The sequence below is a fragment of the Zootoca vivipara genome, chromosome 5 (genome assembly GCF_965207765.1).
Source record: "Zootoca vivipara chromosome 5, rZooViv2.hap1.1, whole genome shotgun sequence".
In the NCBI taxonomy this organism is placed as follows: Eukaryota; Metazoa; Chordata; class Lepidosauria; order Squamata; family Lacertidae; genus Zootoca; species Zootoca vivipara.
Window position 1 is genome coordinate 62,005,054 of NC_142588.1, and position 21,144 is coordinate 62,026,197.

At 42.0% G+C, this 21,144-nt stretch overlaps 2 protein-coding genes across 2 annotated transcripts; one reads left to right on the plus strand and one right to left on the minus strand.

Moving 5' to 3' along the window:
* Positions 1 to 408: 408 nt before the first annotated feature.
* ING5 (inhibitor of growth family member 5) lies at positions 409 to 12,506 on the minus strand. The gene is made up of 8 exons (XM_035132795.3): positions 12,358 to 12,506; positions 10,447 to 10,518; positions 8,933 to 9,099; positions 7,636 to 7,747; positions 6,321 to 6,414; positions 5,506 to 5,641; positions 4,693 to 4,754; positions 409 to 4,298 (listed from the first exon to the last, which is right to left on the minus strand). Exons 1-8 carry the CDS (start codon positions 12,395 to 12,397, stop codon positions 4,259 to 4,261), a joined length of 723 nt encoding a protein of 240 aa, XP_034988686.2. The 5' UTR covers positions 12,398 to 12,506; the 3' UTR covers positions 409 to 4,258.
* A 1,339-nt stretch (positions 12,507 to 13,845) lies between these two features.
* On the plus strand, positions 13,846 to 20,953 carry DTYMK (deoxythymidylate kinase). Its single transcript, XM_035132800.3, has 5 exons — positions 13,846 to 14,231; positions 16,044 to 16,152; positions 18,098 to 18,188; positions 18,442 to 18,639; positions 18,886 to 20,953. The coding sequence occupies exons 1-5, from the start codon at positions 14,102 to 14,104 to the stop codon at positions 18,994 to 18,996; spliced, it is 639 nt and encodes a 212-aa protein (XP_034988691.2). The 5' UTR covers positions 13,846 to 14,101; the 3' UTR covers positions 18,997 to 20,953.
* The last annotated feature ends 191 nt before the right edge of the window (positions 20,954 to 21,144 follow it).

The window sequence follows — 21,144 nt, forward strand, 5'->3', positions numbered from 1 at the left end:
CCGGACTATATTTTTTAAAAATAATATGAACGAATTCCTATGCCCCACAAATAACCCAGAGATGCATTTTAAATGAAAGGACACATTCAACTCATGTAAAAACATGCTGATTCCTTTAGGTGGTGATTGGGCCGCATCCGGACCCCGAGCCTTAGTTTGGGGACCCATGGAATAGATCAACCAAATGACACTTCAGTGTTCTCTCAAATTTCTACGTCACCTTAGTGCATTTAGCTGGGTTTGACAATTCACAGGATCCAAGATTATCTTGTCCACCTTTATACATGCAAGTAATCAGCGTTTTCCACAAGACCCAATTAAATGCTAGAAGTATATTTACATACATTTTGTTGGTAGCATGAACTTGCCATTTGCACACTATACATCAGAAGCAAACAAAACATGCAGTTGTTTGTTCTCAAAAATACTTTATTTGTAACAATATACCTATTATATCTATAACATGATCAAAAATACAGATAAACATTTTCACATTTTAATAAAAAGATTTCTAATATTCTCTTCCATTTACAAAGAAAACATAAATCTAATTCCTTTGACAAGAAAGTATAGGCTGTGTCGTTTGATTACTTGTGAGATAAACTATGAAAAAGGCAACAACCACAAAATATGTAGGTTTATCTTTTTGTAAAAAAAAAAAAGGAGGGGAAGGTTATCTTCAGTTTTTTCCTGTGCTCTAAATCCTGACAAAAGTAATTATTATTAAACAGGATACATTCAAAATTCAGGAGAATACATTCTTCACAGACCAGAGTGCCCAATGTTCATTATCAGCATGGATATAAAAAACTTGAAACAACATGATCTGGTTGACAATCAGTTTATAGTCAAGACAGCAACATGTGACATCTGTAGTGTACAGTTCAACACTATACAGCACCAGAAACCGTGCTGTGAAATATTGCCGCCACCACCACATCTTCATTACTGTCTGGAGCCTCAAAGGAAACAAAACATTCAATTCCTTGGGACGGAAACATGATCTTGGTTCTAGTTTATGGTAAAGTAACAGGTCCACGTTGCTTCAATACCTACATTGCAGTACTAACTTCCTACCCCCAAACACATTTTAAGGACTTTCAAGATGTATGCCAACCTATAGCACTAGTTTTCCATTATCTAAGATACAACTTAAGTGGAAAAAAGGGGAAATAGATCTTGAAAGCCATTGCTATTATAGTAGAAGCTAACATGACTTTATGGGAAGTTAAAACACATATCCATTATCGATAACTGAACTACTGATTCATGAGGTCTCATAAGACTTCCTACTAAAATCTAAATGCACACTGCAAAAGCTGTGACCCCCCCCCCCAAAAAAATCCATCTACAAGTCACTATGTGTTGTTGCCATCAGGTTCATTTCCTATTTTGTAGTCAAGATTGCAAAAGCCAGGGAACTGTCAAGCATCTCAATAACCATAACATTGCTGGAGCTACGTGCAGCTTGGTGGATCACATCTTGTGCAGGATTGCTTTGCATTAAAAGAGAAACAGTTTTCCCAACTTGGAGCATTCCAGATGTTTTGGACAGCCATGCTGGCAAAGACTAAAGGGAAATGTAGTCAAAAACATCTCAAGAGGTCCATGTTGGGAAAAGCTAATTTAGTGCACCCCAAACTTTATATGAAAATGCTGTCTCATAGGACAACCATATCCAGCCTACTGCCCTCCAGAAGTTGGACTACAACTCTGATAATCTCTTACCATTGGCCACACTGACTAAGGCAACTGTAGTTAAAAACATCTGGAGGGCACAAGGTTATGAAAGACTTAAATGGTCTAATGTCCTCATTGGTTGCATTAAGTTCCATAGTTGTGTGCATGATATTTAGGGGGTAACTCTCACGAGTGACAACTTACTCCAGTAAGTACTTAAGCCTGATAACAGCAGAACACTATGCAGAGACAAAACATTCTGAGAGCAAGTTATGACAACCAAACCTCCAAAATTACCGTATTTCACTCTTATGTGGGCAATGCAAATGTGCATGTGATCACTGAAAACTAGATGTAGCTATAGAAAGTAAAGTGATACAAATAAAGAATACTTTCACTGAATTGCCTATGAACCATGCAAAATCAATGTCATGCGAAATAAGCACTTAGGACTCGTGTTCTTTCATTAAAAAAACCCAAACCATGTCCTTTCAGAAAAAACAAATATACCTTGTCTCAATTTAAAGCTACACTTGTTAACTCCACATTTTTGTTGTGTGATAGTTTTCTCCTTTACCTTCCAAAAGGGAAGCGAGATTAGTGCAATATTGCAGGTATCATGTGGTGCAAGCATAACTCCTCACTGTGATTTGGGGGTACACCTGAATCCTTAACAAACTGCACACCACTGGAACAGATAACAGCCGTGTGTGCTATATTCTATCTGTTTTTTAATCACCATATCCAAATAATCAACGTTATCTCACAATGCAAGCAGACCAGGCATCCCCAAACTGTGGCCCTCCAGATGGTTTGGCCTACAACTCCCATGATCCCTAGCTAACAGGACCAGTGGTCGGGGAAGATGGGAATTGTAGTCCAAAACATCTGGAGGGCCGAAGTTTGGGGATGCCTGGTTTAGACAAACTAGCCACTGTACATAATATTATTTATCCATCCTTCTTGACCTGCGTTTTCCAGCCTTTAGCTGAGAAATGCAAAGCTGGAGACAGATGACTGTCCTTAACAAATATTGGTATGACAGTCAACATGATCCATGATGTATAATTTTTATCTCCCTATATATTGTCTTTGGTCAAACAACATTTGCATGTTTTTGATGTTACATATAAAGCCTGCAAACCCTGGCATGAATCCAGTTCCCGTGAATTGAGTTCTGCTCAGGGGATGCTCACAATGGAGGGAGGGGTGATTTTCATCATTCTTCCTTCCCCCCTGCAAAACCACGCCAAGAAGTTGGGTGACCCTCCTTAACAGTTTGGGAGGCGGCATGGGGAGACGTAGAGGGAATAAATGAAATCTGCCTTCCTCCACTTCCTCCGGTGTGAGCCTCCACTGGATCTCAATCCCTTCTGCAATTGGAAGAAGCCCTTCCATTCATAGAATTGCAGAGATGGAAGGGACCCCGAGGGCTTACTAGTACAACCCACTGCAATCCAGAAATCCTGCCCACAGCCACTCCTGGGTGGGCTCATGAAAGGAACACTCTGGATCCAAACCCCCTGCACTATCAGAAAGGATAGTGGATCTGATATTGTGTGCATCACAGCCAACGATGGCTCTACCAGCTTCCTGGGGGAAAAAAATATTGTCCGTCTCCCAACTCAAAGCTGCTTTAAGGGGCACTCACATTCACATTTTATACTGGATGGCATCTCGGTGCTTACAGAGAACAGACATCTCACACCAGATAAAAGTTCAGTATAAAATTACACCAAATTGCTTTTAGTGCTTTGCAGTCAATCTTTCCTTTTTAAAAAAAAAGTTTACATCTGGTTTTCCTTATTGTTAATGTCTAACATCTAATAGCTTAGCCAATGAAAAATAAGCCTTGTGAATCAAACTATACTGCTATCTCCTAGACATTTTATGCCTCAATTTAAGCATTCATTGCTTACCATCAGGATTGGATAGATGACCTCAGAGGGACTCGTATGAAGCGCAGAGGCAGTAGTGTACAACTCAGAAGCAACTGGAACAGGTGTACTACTCTTGAAATTTACTTGGGGAACACACCTTACCAAAATAATACCCATTACTTTTCATCTGCCTTTGTAAGAAACAATTCCTTGCTTGCTGCAACCGAGGAACAGAGCAGCACCATTCCTTCCTTGACAGTAGTTATAAGGTTCTGTAAAGATGCAGTTAAAGATTTTAAATCCTTCATAAATATTGTGCGGAGCAGAGTGACTACTCTGTTGATAACAAAACAAAACAAAAAAATCATCGTTCACCTGCAAGGCCATATAGGCAATTTCACAGACTTTTCATACGTGAGCAGAAATTCCAGTGCAGGGCTACTCTTAGTACTTCATAACATTGATTGCAGTGCCACAGAAGTGTGTAACCCAGGTGACCATCACCACAGTAAACCTCCTGCACATCCTCCTTTTCTCATTAGGATAGCTCTCCCCCCCCGAATGTTAAGAAAAATAACTGGCCACTGCTAAATATCAAATCAAACAAGATAGGTAAGTGACAAAAAAGATAGAATAAAATATTGCAACATGTACGAATATATTAAACTTTTTCTTCTTTCAGACTGTACATTCCCATTTTACTTCTTTTTCTTCTCCTGAACACAGCGAGGACAAAACCTAAGGGTTAAAAAAAAGAAAAAGAATCAGTGGGTTCGGTTCAATGCATTACTTTGGGAGCATTTCACATTTGGGGAAAAATAAAACTCAAGAATTATACATTTAACTTCCTAGTTCTAGTCTTCACCATGTTTTGAACAGCTGCTCCGGTCAGCTCCAGCCAGCATAGCCATGCCGCTGTGGCTTTTGGGAGCTGTGGTCCAAAACATTTGGAAGGCACCAGGTTGTCAAAGGCCGCCCCATCCCTTTATATCACTTTGCTGTCTCTTTTAGATTGTGAGCCTTCGCTCAAGGACCTTTGTGCTTTTGTTATGGTAAAGTGAAGAAAGTATCAATGAAGGAAAATTAACTGAAGAAAACACAAGTGTAGAAAGTTATTATTCATGACACCTACCATTTCCCTTTGGGTTTCGTGGTGAGGTCCACACAAGCAAAATGGAACCATTCGATTGGGCACTATATTTTGGGGAAGAATAAAAAAAAAGAGCTTGACAACACTGCTTTATCTTATCAGATTTAACAGAAATGGGAGCCTGGTTGGTTTTTGCAGACACAGGATGCACTACTCACTGCAAATGGCTTGTAAAGCATGACGTAAATGATTATTATTATTACTTTTAAATTTTGTATACAGTCGTACCTTGGTTTTTGAACAGAATGCGTTCCAGGATTCCGTTCAACTCCCGGAGCCATTCAAAAACCAAAGTGTGGCTTCTGATTGGCTGCAGGAGCGTCCTGCAGCCAATCAGAAGTTGCGGAAGCTGAGCTGCATGTTTGTCTTCCAAAAATTGTTTGAAAACCAGAACACTCACTTCCAGGTTTCAATCATTCGGAAGCCAATTTGTTTGGGAGCCAAGGCGTTTGTCTTCCAAGGTACCACTGTCCTTACCTTCACCCGAAGATTCCAGGGCAGGAAAATAGAAGCAAGTTGGCTTGTGGTGTAGACATGACTTCAGGGTTTTATGTGTACGAGAGGTGCACAAACAACTTCAAATATGGAGTGAGGTATCAAATCCAGTGAGTCCTAAGACCCAGATCTGCCTTTTCATTTAAAATATATAAGCTACAATGTTTTGTTGTAGAATAGTGCTTTCAAATTTGTGCTCAGAAACCAGGGGAAGTTTGGAAGCAGCTTCTAGTGGTCACTTGGATGGGGTTTGAAGAGAGAGGCGTGTTTACTGCCACATTGGGTTATCTCAGTACTTACATCAGGATTGTCACAGCCAATCATTTCTCCATAGGATACTTGGTGACACAAACAATACGTAGGTTCGTTGGGATCCACCGGCATATCCAGGACATCTGAAGGATGAACCGACAGGATGGTATCAGCTAATTCAGACCTGCAATGGGAGCAACATGAACAAATATTGAGTAAATGCCAGTGATTACAGTATTGGTAATTCCACACACACACCGAGTTTGAAACTAACTAGAACTATTTGGGAGGTCAGTTAGTTTGAAGTGTACCAACACAGCAAAAGTGGAGAAAGTATAGAGAAAGCATGGGAAACTAAGCATACCAATAAATCTGGTTACTATGGCACATAGGCAAAAAATCAAATGGAAGCTGCTCTGAACAAGATACAGTGGTACCTCGGTTTATGAACACAATTGGTTCCGGAAGTCTGTTCATAAACTGAAGCGTTCATAAACTGAAGCGAACTTTCCCATTGAAAGTAATGGAAAGTGGATTAATCCGTTCCAGACAGTCCGCGGAGTACTTAAACTGAAGCGTTCATAAACTGAAGCGAACTTTCCCATTGAAAGTAATGGAAAGTGGATTAATCCGTTCCAGACGGGTCCGCGGAGTATTTAAACTGAAATGTTCATAAACTGAAGCATGGGTGTAATTGGTTCCGGAAGTCTGTTCATAAACTGAAGCGTTCATAAACTGAAGCGAACTTTCCCATTGAAAGTAATGGCAAATGAATTAATCCGTTCCAGATGGGTCCGCGGCGTTCATAAACCGAAAATTCATAAACCGAGGTTCCACTGTAGCTGCAGACTGCAGTCAATTACCTTCGTTTTGGTTTCTTTTTTACTGGGACATCTTCTTCAGATGTTCGCCGGCCTCGACCCCGAGAGCTTTTCTTATCCTTTGGAGTTCGCCCCTCTGAAAGACAGTTATTTCTGGTTAACTACGCCATAAGAAGAAAAACCAGAGGTTTTATACTATAATTATTTTGAAGCACCATAATGATTCAAAAAAGATTAATTTTATCCCCCCCCCCAATCTGTTCTTCTAGACTTTATATAAGGAGGGATCACAAATTGGAAAGTGATCCTTCTACAGAAGCCATTTGCCAACGCAACCTCTGATGCAGCTAAACATTGAAAAAATCCTACAACTTTATCCAGCACAACTTCCCCTATTATCTGAACCTGACATTTGTAAAATTCGTAACTAACTAAAATCACTAAGATACTACCTGTTGAACAACAATCTTATGTATCTTTTTGTACGATGTCAGCTGGGGCATTAAGATAAATAACAATGTACTCTACTTGTACATTCAAAAAGCATCTAACAGCAAAATCCTATACAGGTTTACTTAGAAGTAAGACCCACCAAGATTGTACCTAATAAACTAATGTTTGACATATTTGCCTCTTGTGTGTCTACAATCTGACAATAATTCAAATGAAAATAGCTCATCAAAATCACCCTAAGCTGATTATATGTATAATCATAAAAAAATAATACTAGTTTTACCCTGTTAACATTGTGCACCAGACTCTTACTTTAATAGAATTTTTGTTCTATATATGCTCTTACAACAAATATATAATTTCAGAGGAACAAAATGCAATCCACAGGCAAACTGCTTTATCAAAAAAATTTACTAAGAGAAGCTAAAGGACTAGAAAATGAATTTGGAGAAACTTGGTATTACTTTATTTCCTGTATGAGTAAGAACTCAGGAACTTTGAAGCCACTGTCCATGCACAAGGCCTTGTGGAAGAATTTACACATGTTATAAAGCAAAACTGGACCAGGTGGATTTGTGATGTGAGGTAGGAGGGTTCTTCTTAATATTAACTTAATCAACATAATTTTGCCTGCTTTATGCCAAAATTATGGAAACCATATGCAAGAAAAACTAAGACTCACATAAGATGTTTGCTTTGGTACTAGTGTGCTGCCAAAGCTTCGTGCAGCTGTTATGGAAGTTGTTTTGTTGTGTTTTTTATGGTATAATGTATTAGTATTTATGTTTTTAAATGTTTTGTAAGTCTAAAAGATCATGATGATGATAATAATAATAATAATATATTTTAAAGTTTATAGAAATATTTCCTCACAGTGAGATGACACTATTCATAATGTACACACTTTTAAGGTTTTGCGTTGCAGGGTTTTCAAAGTCACTGCCTTCCAACTTATCCTTCAGATCAGCTTCAAATCGTGCCAGGTCAGCATCCAGCCGTCGAATGTGCTTATCTACCTACATCAGAAAGAGAGACCACACAGCTAAAGAAAACAAAACCCAAAAATATCTCTAGAAATCATCGGATTCAACCTCCTATCTTCCTTTTCTGGTATTTATCACTTCAATGCACCTCAACAAACCTGATCGCCTCTCTCATCTGACCTGTGGATGGTGTGTATGTGTGTGTGTGTGTGTGTGTTAACCACAGCCGCTCATTGTTAACTTTTCTGGGCGTTTGTGGGTACCACACAAACACAAATTACAGACCATTTAGGGAGCAACAAAATCAGCTATCAGGGAAAGGTGGTCACAAAGTCCCTCTGTAGTCTTGGGACACTTCCAGACTCTTCCTATTTTCAGGTGGGATTCAACCACAGACCAGCAAATTCAGGTTGCAAAATATAGTTGATTGGGAGGTCTTGTGAAAGAAACCTGCTTCCCCTAAAGCTCAGATTTTTGGTGATTAAGGAAAGTGACATGAAAATGCACTGGGTTAACACTTGCTTTGACTCAATGTCCTCTAACCTCACAAACAAATCAGAACGAATGTTCATTAAGTAGCCAACATCTAAGCTCCCCATAAACTTGTGTTAACAAACTGGGGTGAATGCTCAATGAACAGGTTGTCTGGAAATACCCAATCATTCACATATGTACAGATTAAGGAAATCTGGCAGGTCCTTGACCACCTCACACCCTTCCTACAACAGAGTGCCATGAATCCTAGCAAGTCTAGTTTTATTGGCCCTCACTATAAACCCCATAGCCTGGAATCTCAAAGCAGTGAAGATTCCTGCACTGCCTCACAACACAACTTTCTCTCCAATGTAATATTCCAGTGAATTTTGATAAATGCACTGCTGACAAATCCACTTGCTTGCCAGCAAGTGCCAGCAACTTTCGCCTCACTATCACTTTGCCCCATTGCTCCCAGGCTGTAAAAGATTAAACAGGGGGAGGTCACAACCTTGTACACAATCCCAGTCCACATCAGGATTCTTTTGAAGTAGAGAATGTATGACGCAAGCCTGCCTGTTATCTGGGTCCTCATGTCTGTGTCAGTCAACAGCTACTAATTACCCAGAAATACTAGTACCTGTAATACAAGCTTCAAAGGTAGCTATGGGAGAAGTAAGAAATACAGAGGGTGGATTTTTCATTTTGAAACACAAGTCCTCAGTCTACCTAATCTAACCTTACCATCTCATAGGTCTGCATGGCCAGCTGCACTTTGTCATCACTGTACTCTTTGCATTTTGCGTAAGCATTCTGAATCTTCTGCAGGATTTCCACCCGTTGCTCTGATGACAGACTCCTCACTGTTGAAATGTACTGAGCAGCAAGACTGTCGATTTCTGCTTTCTTGTCTGAAGGGCAATGGGAGACAGTATGTGCGTGAGACTGAGGCTGCAGCCTTGTACTCACTTACCTGAGAAGTAAGCCCCATTGAGCTCCATGGGTCTTAATTTTCGACTGAGCTGTGAGGCTGCAACCCAAAGCTCATTTACTTGGGGGAAAAGACCCATTGAACTCAGTGAGATTATTTGCAAGTAAATTGATTTAGGATCAAACTATATGCTTCACAATTTGAAACGTTTTCAGAAACCATGAAAGAAATGTCCCCTCTGGGGTAGCCAGGGGAGAAAATTTACAGGGCTTCTGCACATTCAGTGGCTGTGTAAAAAAATGATTTTTAGGAGGCACAGCTTGTTATGCAAGCTACACCTGCAGACATCCCCTCAGCTACACAACTATTAAAAGTGAAGGAGTCTTGTCCTCTTTCTCATCTGACCACTTAATTGGTCCTTTGTTCCCTCATTTTAGTATAGTATACCTGAAGGAGCGTCTCCACCCTCATCATTCTGCCCGGACACTGAGGTCCAGCTCTGAGGGCCTTCTGGAGGTTCCCTCCCTGTGAGAAGCGAGGTTACAGGGAACCAGGCAGAGGGCCTTCTCAGTAGTGGCGCCCGCCCTGTGGAACGCCCTCCCATCAGATGTCAAAGAGAAAAACAGCTACCAGATTTTTAGAAGACATCTGAAGGCAGCCCTGTTTAGGGAGGCTTTTAACGTTTAATCGATTGTTTTATTTTATTTTTCTGTTGGAAGCCGCCCAGAGTGGCTGGGGAAACCCAGCCAGATGGGCGGGGTATAAATAATAAATAATAATAATAATTATTATTATTTTAAAATACTTGCAACTAACCAAAGCACATGCCCCAGCTGAATTCTTGAGTTGTGCTTCTAAAAGTTCAAATGAGCAGGCATGTTCTCCAACCTTAGTGGGGCACACCTGACTAAAAAGTAGTAAGACTGTGCTTGCAAGATCAATTCATACACATCTACAGTCCTCCACACGCCTTTGTCAAACTCAAATGTAAATACAGCATTGTATTTATATTTATATGCTGTATTTATATGCTATATTTATATTTATATGCTGTATTTATACAGCACTGCTCCTACAAGCTTTGCTAGAAGTGGTGCACATGAAACAATGGAATCAGTTGTTGGCCACACTATGACACACACACACCCATCTTCATGTTGCACTGAAATAGCAAAAACTTGGGAGGCTGAAGGTACTCTGCTATGGGCTACTTCTCACCTTCCCAGTGAACATATATGACAAGTGAATCTCGGATGTGTGCAAATCTAATATGAGCTGAGCACACATTACTTCAAGAAGATTCGTGAACCAGAATACCTGAACACACCTTCTGTTCTCTGATCCAGCTCACGCATAAGTTGGAAGTTCCTTTGCAACTCACAAGGGAGGTTTTCAATGCCTGAAATACAAAAATAGAAATGCTGCAGTCCTCTCTCTACCATAACTTTCTGAATACAAAAGTTATGTTCACAAACCAACTACACATAACAAAAAGTACCCACAAACCTCGCAAGGTACCCTATTTTCCATTAATACCTTACCCTACCACCTTCTTCTTTATCTGTTCCCTGTTGTATATATGGCATGCTGAGCTGGGTGCTCCCACTAGCTACGGGGCAGGTACCAGAGTCCAGGAAACCTTTGGCTGGATCCCAAGGGGAACCTTCTCTGCTTGAAATCTCTGAATGATCAGAGAGTCATGGAGCTCATTGCTACCACCAACCTAGGTATCTTTGCACATGTCACTGTGGCCTTGTTCAGATATAATGTTAAACCATGGTTGAAGTGCAGGAGGGATGGGGAACCTGGGGCCCTCTAGAAGTTGTTGAGACTTCACCTCCCAGCTCCATCCAAGCCAGAGCAAAGGTCTCCCTCTGCCCATCCCAAAGCAGCTCCACTGGTCTCTGCCTGTGGAGTGGCATCAGTGCCACTTCTCCACTGTGGAGCTCCCCGTTTCCGCTAGTACTCAACAGAAAGCCTCAAAATAGGGCATTCCAGGAGTGGGGAAGAACTAAGCTGCTCTGGGATCCACTAGAACTTGAGTAAGTCCTACTGCCATCATTGGATGGCATCTGGCCCAATTAGTATGCCAGCTCCAGGCTGGCATAGCAGGATTCTGCCCGCTCTTCCACCCTCCTCCGTGTGAGCAGTAGGGCTGTAGCAGTTATGTCCTGCTGCCACCTGGCCATGGTTAGGATTGCTCTGCCCATCAAGGAAGCAAACATCTACAAGTTCAGTTTTCACGTAGAGTCCAGAAGAAGTATATTATTCCTTTCTATGGTCCCACTATAAGAACACAAGAAGAGCCTTCTGGGTCAGGACAATAGCCTATCTAGCTTAGCGTTCTGTCGTCACAGGGGGCAACCAGATGCTTGTGGGAAAATTTCAAACAGTACAAAAGAGCACAAAAAACAGTACAAAGAGCACAAAGGCACTCCTCCATCCTGCAGTTTTCAGCTACTAGTATTCAGAAGCGTTATTGCTTCTCTTACCATGGAGGCAAAGCATAGCCATGATGGCTGGTAGGCATTGATAACGTTATTCTCCATGAATCTGCCTAATCCTCTTTTGCAGGGCGTTTCAATGCCCATGCGCCAAATGACATCCTTTCAACAAATAAACATGGAGACTCTTCAAATACAAGTCCCATCCCGGAGCAGGAAATTTCACTTGCCTGCTAAAGAGGGAGGAGACAGAAGCATTCCAAGCCCAGCTGGTGCTATGGCTAAGGAAGTGTGTCTGCTACCCCTTCGACAAAAAAATCATATTTTTTTTTGCTTCTTGGGTGTCTTTGTGTTTGAAGCTTTCTACTCCAATTATGCATTTGGTGAGCATCTGCTGAATTTGTACTGGGGAAAGAATAGGAACCCTGACATTTTTATTTATTTTTAGGTGGCAATTCTGGAAAATGCGCAACACGACGCGCCTTAAAAGCATTGCGGGGGGGATGTTTTTGCTGCTCGTCTGACAGGCGGCGCTCATAGGAGTAGAACAGGAGCGGCCCCTGGTGGCCAAGGAACGCATCTGCACCCTTAGAACGCCGTCGTGGAGATTCCTCCTTTACGCGTCGCGATGACGCAGCAAGAAACCTCGCCCGCCGCCCCCTCCCTCCCTCCCTCCCCGGCCCTGTGTGACGCAGCCGCAATTGCCGGCGTGCCCTCCCCCCCGCCCGGTTTTGGCCTGGGCCTGCTTTCCTCCCAGTAAGTTCCCTCTGCCCAACGCCGCCGCACTCACTCACTGTCCAGGTAGTGCTCCAGGTACAAGGCCGCCGCCGCCATCTCGCGTCAGCCAGCCGGCCAGCCAACGCCCACCCTCCGGCCCCGCCGCGCTCGCCGCTGTCACGCGGGTGCCTTCGCAATGGCCGGTCGGGGCTCTCATTGCATAGTCATGAGAGGCCGGCGCTTATTGGCCAATCGGACGCCGCCGCTGCATATGAATGAGGAGGCGTGGCGGGGGAATACGACGTCAACGTTCGTTCGCCGTCGGCCAGAATGGGCCGTTTCCCGGTGTTCGCGGGGGGCGCCTGTTGTTTTTTTCTTCCTCCCGTCGTAATTCCCGCGCAGGCCCGGCTACGTCTTTACCGCGCGGTCCCAGGCGTACGCGTGTCTGTTTGGAAGGGAAAACGCCACTGAAGCCGACGGAGCTTCTTTCAAATAGAAGTGCACGGGAGCTCGCGGGTTAGGGCTGTATGGACGTGGCAGAGTAAACGCGTGTCAGTCTCCTGGAAAGCTGCTTGTATTTTACAGCATAAGTATCCTTAGCGGAGTAAAAAAATAAAAGGGGAGCGATGCTTGTACCTTCTCAGGATTTCTGCATCCGCCCAAGAACAGAAACACACTGCTTTTAGCCCCTTAAGCCTCCCTGCATTGGCACCTCCTCGAGATGTCCCTTATTCACTGTACCCATAAAATATCTCTTTTTTCAAAGAGTATGTGTGTGTGTAGAGAGAATATATTTTATGTACCATGGCGCACAGCGCAATCCTACGCGTGCTTACTCTGTAAGAAGTGGCACGGTTTTCAGTGTGGCTTATAGCCCAGGTAAGCCTTGCGGAGAATGGGGGCTTCCAGTGTGGACTAGACGCTTCTAGTTACCGTCAACATGGAAGGAAAGATCATTCTTACAGATAAATATGTAAACATACGACTTTTATTCATACAGTAATAGAGGAAAATATATATGGTTGCACGTAATTCTGAAAGCTTTATTGAGTTAATTACATAAAAAGGAGGACGGTTTAATGCCCCCACTTATAACGGGCTGCGCGCAATATGGATGGACCTCCATTTTTTCATTACTTAAGTTTTTTGGTTTTATTAAACCCACCCTTCCAAAACTCCTGGCATTATTATATATATATATATATTCAAAATAAAAACAACCCAATAACACCCCCCCTAAAATAACCCTCTAAATGTTAAAAGGGCATCATGGAGTGTGGGTGGGTGGGCGAATGCGCGAAACGCTCGTCAGGATCCCATGGGTGCATGCAAAAAGCGCGCGCCCTCGAATTCCCGAGGGATTTAGCTACAAAACACGGACGCCCGTAACGAGATTTTTCCCACATTAAGAGTACAAGTTTACTGGCAAGTCTGTTTCGCCGAGATCAGAGAAGCGTTGTGCTCTTGAGTGTGTTTGCTTTGGTATTTTATACCTTACGTCCAAACACAACTAAGGGTTAATATCAGCGCGATGGACAAAAAACGCCTAGAAAGAAAGCGGCTCCGACAGACTAATCCTGTCGAGCACCGCGCAGTCGGCTTCTTTGATCGCGCAGTCGACTTTTGCTTTTTCCAGACTAAACTGCAGTATTCCGCTTTGCTGTGTTTTCCGTGATCGCGCGAGGGTTTGGTCACCATGGTTACACGAGAGCCTCTCTACATGCGCTGGAGGACTACTCTGTGATTGCGCCAAAAGCGCGGGAAGCTGCAGTTGTCGTTCGATCGCCTTCCCTTCGCTGCTGACTGAGAAGGGGAGACGCCATGGCTGGCAGGCGAGGCGCACTGATCGTGCTGGAAGGGGTGGACCGAGCTGGCAAAAGCACGCAGACCAGAAAGCTGGTGGAGGGCCTGCTGGCAGGGGGACACCGGGCCGAACTCCTTCGGTTTCCCGGTATGCGAGGCTTAGGGGTCGCGGCAGCTGCAGGATGGCGCAGCCTCTTCGCCACACTCCCTTAGATACCTGTATAGGCTGTCGGCAATTTCCCTGCTGTGGCAGCATGTCTGTGCCTTTTACAGACGGGTGGCAGGGTGAAAGTCCACAGGTGCACACAGCCTCTCCCGCTACGGAGGTGCAGTGGCGGGAACGCTTCATCTGCTGCCGATGGGGTGGGAAAGGGGGCCAAATCTAATAAGTTTTGTGGCGGTGCTAGTATTGTGTAGAAAGCGTTCCTTACCAGCTTTGTCGTAGCTTTGGGCTGAGTCATTTGCCCTTCTCCTAGGTAACCTTGAGTTTTTCTTAATTTAATTTATCTAATATCTAATCATTTTGACATTCGAAAAAGTAAGTTTCTTTATGGTGGTTGTTGGTTGTGTGTGTGTGTTTTGAAGGCTTATTTAACTTTATACTTTCTTGGGGTCTCTTTGAAACCTTGGTGTAAAATAGTGCTTATTAAAGAAAAACTTAAACTAAGTACCCGTGTTTCTCCGAAAATAAGACACCGTCTTATATTTATTTTTCCTAAAAAAACAACACTATGGCTTATTTTCAGGGGATGTCTTATTTTTTTCCTCCTTCTCGTGCTGCGGCTGGCATTGCTGCTGCGCCTATCACTATGTCTTATTTTCAGGGTATGGCTTTTATTCCTTGAATGCTTAAAAATCCTGCTACAGCTTATTTTATGACTACGTCTTATTTTCAGAGAAACAGGGTACGATGCTACCATCTTAGATTTGCTTTGTAACTGAATTGGCATTCTGGCATGGCCATATGTGTTAGGATACATTGTGACATGCAGAGAGAGACAAATACTGTAGCATTAAACCATCCTTATAGCAAGGGTACAGTGATGGAAGATACAATAAAACATAAAATGTGTTAACTGACTGAACAGCTTAGTTTTTTATATGCTTTTATAGGCAGCCAGCTGACAACATTGTAACAACAACAGCCCAAGGCAGGGGTCAGCAACCTTTTTCAGCCGTGGGCCGGTCCACCGTCCATCAGACCATGTGGTGGGCCAGACTATATTTCGAAAAAAATTAATGAACAAATTCCTATGCCCCACAAATAACCCAGAGATGCATTTTAAATAAAAGGACACATTCTACTCATGTAAAAAAATGCTGATTCCATGGGCCAGATTGAGAAGGCGGTTGGGTCGCATCCGGTCCATGGGCCTGAGGTTGCCTACCCTTGGCCCAAGGTTTCCCGTCTAAATTAACTGACGGGGACCTGAGTGAAAACTATATACAGTCTACCCCTGCTGGCCAGAATGAGAACTTCTATACATAACAAAGTGGGTGTAATCCCACTAATGTAGTGGGTTGGGATTGTGGTTATCTACAGTGGTACCTCTACTTACGAATGTTTCTACTTACGAACGGAGCTCCGTCCGCCATCTTGGATGCTGTTTAGATAGGATTTTTTCTACTTATGAATTTTTAGATAGGGTTGCTTCGACTTACGAATTTTTTCTCCCAATGCATTCCTATGGGATTCGACTTACAAACTTTTTCGACTTACGAATGTGAGTTCGGAACGCATTAAATTCGTAAGTACCGGTAGAGGTACCACTGTATTTTCTACCTAGATGCTGGGGAATGTATATTTCCGATACTGAATGCTGCTATCTTTTTAGGAAGTTTAGAAGTAGCATTTGACTCATGCTTCCAACAGTGATGTACATTGGGAAGAGAATATTACAGAATTTATAGAAGCTGAATATGTTTGTCTTATTCCACTCTTGTCTACATCTTATTGCAGACAGAACTACAGAAATCGGACAGCTGATAAGTTCCTATTTGGAAAAGAAGAACAACTTGGAGGATCACACAGTGCATCTGCTATTTTCTGCTAATCGCTGGGAGCAAGTGTAAATAGAATTCTTGTGAAATACATGCGTACCTTTTTGAGCCCCTGTTATCACTAATTCAGTGCTGCTTTTCTGCTTTGGGAGAATACCGGTTGAGAGCCAATGTAGTGTGGGTGGATGTCTACTCCCACAGGAAGTCTTCATATTTCTCTCCTTGGCTCCCCTACCTGCTCTTGTTATGCAAGCAAATTTCTGTTGTGCAAGCAGGTAGATGTTATTGAATGTCACCACATGAGTCAAGTGCCTTAATAATTGGAATTTAGGTATATTTCTCAAAAAATGAAAAAATCAAACTTGTTCTGTCTAGTTGGCAATTCATGCTGAAGAGAGGATAAGAGAAATGTTTGTATTTGATCAAGATTCATGCATGATGCCGGAATTACAGTTGCTGTGAGGGACTGGATGCCAAATATATTAGAAAAGGCTAGGGTAATAAATACTAATCCAGAATAAAAGCAATTGCGATTCACTTACTACCATAGATCCCCCCCCCATTCTTTAAATACTAATCCAGAATAAAAGCAATTGTGATTCACTTACTACCATAGATCCCGCCCCCCATTCTTGATTTCTTTCCCACATTCTTGATGTAAGAATACATCTACATATTACATACCTTGACTTGTAGTTAGCACATAATCTTTCGTCTGTTTTCATATCCTGTTCTATTGGTAACAGCGCAGTGGGCTGGTTTGCATGTATTCCATGGTTTATGTCTTACTGTGTATGAGCAGCATTCTAATGCATGCTGTTGATTCACACCATGCATGGTTTGTTGCTTCTGGCTCTGGGCAGAGTAGACTGAAAGAGAAAGTAGCATGCTCCTTATTCACGGTATTGTGATGTGCCCAGTGTTTTCTTGCATTTCCCCATTCACAGTCTACCTATTGACCACACTCACAAAGACTGAATTAATAGTGTTGATGCCTTAACATCTCTTATTGGTGAAGTTGTGAGGCATTGTTTCCTAGTTAAATGTTTATTAATTAACAACATTTAATCAAATCTAATGCTCACTTTTTTTGGCCAAATTACGTTGCGGAAATTAAGGTGCACATTAGTTTTGATGACTTATTTACATTCACCAGCAAATACTCTCTTTTTTTTGTTTCAAGGTTCTGAACATTGAGGTGTGCATTAGATTTGATGGTGCATTAGACTCAAGTAAATAGGGTAATTCAAAATGATGTGGCATAATTTATGCAGGAGAAGAAAAATATCTAAGCAATTCTTAGCCACTTCTGGTGACTTCTTAAATAAGACTGAGTTTGGAAATTGGGGGTTCAATATACAGAAGCCCAGTTTGGCTGCAGTCCCATACACCAGGGTCTGGAATCTGTGGCCGTCCAGATGTTGGACTCCACCTCTCATCAGTCTCAGCCAGCATTGCCGGATGATGGGAGCTGTAACCAAGCAGCATCTGGAGGTCCACCGGTTTCCCATCCCTGCTGTGCATGTTCATCTGGGAAAAGAAGTCCCATTGAACTTAGTTGTACTTGCTTTTGGGTAGACATGCGTGTGATTGCACTCAGTGTGGTTTAAATGTTATAGTCAAATCCAAAGTTTTATAAACAAACGTCTTAGAAATTAGGTTACTGGAATACTTGTATTGACATTACAGGAATAGCATACATTTCCTTACATTGCTTAAACCTTTGAGAAAGAAAATGAAGACACCGAAAACTGTTAGCATGCACATTTACCAAATTATTTGCAACTTTGAAATCACCCAATGTATGAAACTGCATTTTAAAAAAATGCATTATTATTTACAGTATACCACCCAGAGTACTCTTGTCTTAATGAGGGTGTATCCAAATGTCGTATATAAATAAACATAACATTTTCTCCATATAAATACAGTCCCGGGAATTTTGTACCTTGCATCACTGCTTTCTTCCAAATTATTATGGTTCGATTTTTCTCTAATAGTGGTATCTTTCAGGCCATTGATTAAAGAGAAGTTAAACCGGGGTATTACTCTGGTAGTGGACAGATACGCGTTTTCTGGAGTGGCCTTCACAGGTGCTAAAGAGGTGAGTAAAAAACACCAATTCATCCTCATAAATATAGTATTTATGGAAAGATTTGCTGCAGTGGTTCAATCCTTGGCATCTCCAGGCAAGTTAAGGGAGAAACCCTGTCTGAAATATCAGAGAGTGGTAGCCAGTACTGAGCTAGATTAAACCAGTGGTCCGACTCAGTATAACGCAGCTTCCTGTGTTCCTGTCAAATTGCTCCTTGGCTTCATTGGGCTGTTTGCTGCATCTCTCATTTCTCTCCGGACAGAACTTCTCCTTGGAATGGTGTAAGCAACCCGATGTTGGGCTTCCAAAGCCAGACTTGATCCTTTTTCTTCAGCTGAGCACATCTGAAGCAGCCAAACGAGGAGACTTTGGAAATGAACGATATGAGTACAGCTCTTTTCAGGAGAAAGTTCTGCAGCACTTCTACTATTTGATGGAAGATAAGACTTTAAACTGGAAGGTAAAAAAGGAAACTTCAGGAGGAGGACTGTGGGATTCATAAGCAAAATAAAAAATAAAAAAATCAAACAACCCTTCTAGGGTTCCCCCTGTTGAAGGGGAAGAAAAACTAATAGGATGGGAGTAAACATGGACATCAACTTGTAATACCTTATTAGTATATTTTGATACTTTATTTCTTCCATCAACTATTCTTCTGTAGTTGGCTTGAGTGTTTCATGTGTTTGTGGTTTTGTTTTGGATGCAGGTGATTGATGCTTCAAAGAGCATAGAAGACTTACACAATGAAATAAAATCGTTTGCAGAGGTAGTCATGCAAGAAGCTCAGCACAAACCCATAGGAGAACTGTGGAACTAGGACTGGAGTATATCATCTCCTAGGGGTCACTTCTCACCTATCCAAAATCTGCACCGTTCACCTTCAAACCACCCTGTATTTATATTATCAAACAGGATTTGTTAGACTTGCTCTTGATGTAGCTCTCTTCTTTCTGTTTTGGGTGGCATTTTATAAGAGAATGGTCTGGCAGCTCTGACGGGACTTTGACTGGAGAAGATGTGTGAAAGAAGCATTAGACAAAGGTCTTTTTGTCCTACCAAGAGAGACTTAATACTTCAGCTATATAGTAGCTGTTGTTTTCCAGACTCATCATTTTAAAACAGCTGAATCTTTTCGTAATGAGGGGGAAGAAGTTTACTAATAAATGTCAGATTTTCCAATAATGTTGTCAAGCACAAACTTATGTTGAGTGGAGAATCTTTTTCAGCCCGAAGACCACACTGCCTCATGGGCAACCTTTTAGAAGGCCACATGCCAGTCGTACACAGTCTGAGAGGCAAGAAGCGGGTAGACAACAGAACAACTCTTCCCTTTGTATGGTAAGCTACATTCCAGCTATGCAAAAGTCAAAGGTTCCTGTACACACATGCACCTCTCCAGTCACACAAGCAAGATGCATTATCAGAGTTCAAGGATGTAGTCCAGCCATACTGAAGCAGTCAAGGAAGATCCCGTGCTGGGTTGGTAAGAGGTATGTGCTGAGGCTAGGGGCGGGGCCTGGTCTAGATCCAAGGGGCAGCTAGGGAAGCCTGGAGGTTCCTTATCCCTGCAATATGTACTTGATAGGATGGCTTAAATAACTTGAAACATGCCCACCCCAGTGCTGATTCAGTACCTTTCCCTCTAGATCAGAGTGGTTAACCTGTCACCTATATGTTGTTGGACTTTAACTCCTATCAGCCTTCACCATCGTGGCCAGGGGTCAGAAATGGTGACAACTGTAGTACAAGATCTGATGGGCCACGACATAGCCACCCCTGCTGTAGATCAAGCTGCTTTAGGGTGACTTCATGTGATGTTTCACCCTGCCTTCCCAACAGAATAGTGCATCAACTTCCCAACCTAAATACTTGGAGCGACACACAACCCTTTGACACGGACAGTATTCTTCGTTTCCTGCATAAATGGGGGAAAGTGTCATATGAGAGAGTTGAGGTTATGGTACCTGGTCAAAATAAGGCTAACTTAATATGGAATCTTAACTTCAGCATGACACAGGAACCCTCCAGAGGTTGCTAGCCTACAACTCCCATCATACTTGACCATTGACCACGCTGGCTCTGTTTAATGGTAATTGGGAGTCCAACATTTGAGGAGCCTTGAAAACTCAACTGGCAGTTCACTGGGTGACTCCCATATTATGAAAGGAGAAATGTCTGCACACTTTTAAAACACTACCACCAAAACAATTTCTTTGCTAATATTAGCCCCATTTATGGTGTTTGTTTGTTTTTTTAATGGTGTCCAATTATGTAGTAAATATCCTGATTGCAGCAGTGTTTTTAATGAAAGTCTACTTTATTTGAGTTCTCAAACTGTTGGGATATTTCTTTGACTTTTTCCTTTCTAAAGATTTCATCTGACTTTTTTGTGTGTTCTTCGGAAGCAGTGGTTTGGATGTGGGTCTCCACCATATTCTAAAGTGCAGACTGATGTAGAGAATTAGCTTATTTGCAGATTCACAATATTGTTCCCACTATTACCTTCAGACCTTGTTATGGTTATAAAGCCTTTGTTCAGTTTCCTATTAGTGATGTATTTAAAGAAACAACTTGCTTGGATATTTAGAACTGCATTCTCCAAATTTGTCCTTTACTGTTAACTTATTTGCCAATTTTTGCACTTTCCTATTCTTAAAGAAAGCAGTCTTGCATTTTAAATCCAGAAATCTTTTATTTACTCATGTTGGTATTCTCTTGTAATTGTGTGTACCTTTTCTAATATAATAAATCCCTTCATGGGCTTTGGAACTTAAGCTGCAATCTATATATACATTTCAACTATCCTTTAATCATATCACCTCCCCATAAAAAAATAATAAGGCAATTCCCAGGCTATTCCTCATGTTTTTATGCTGAATTCAATATTTGATCACTGGTGCTATGTAATTTGACATTGCGAGACTTTGTACCTGAACTAGAATCTATGCTAGGATTTTATTTAAAA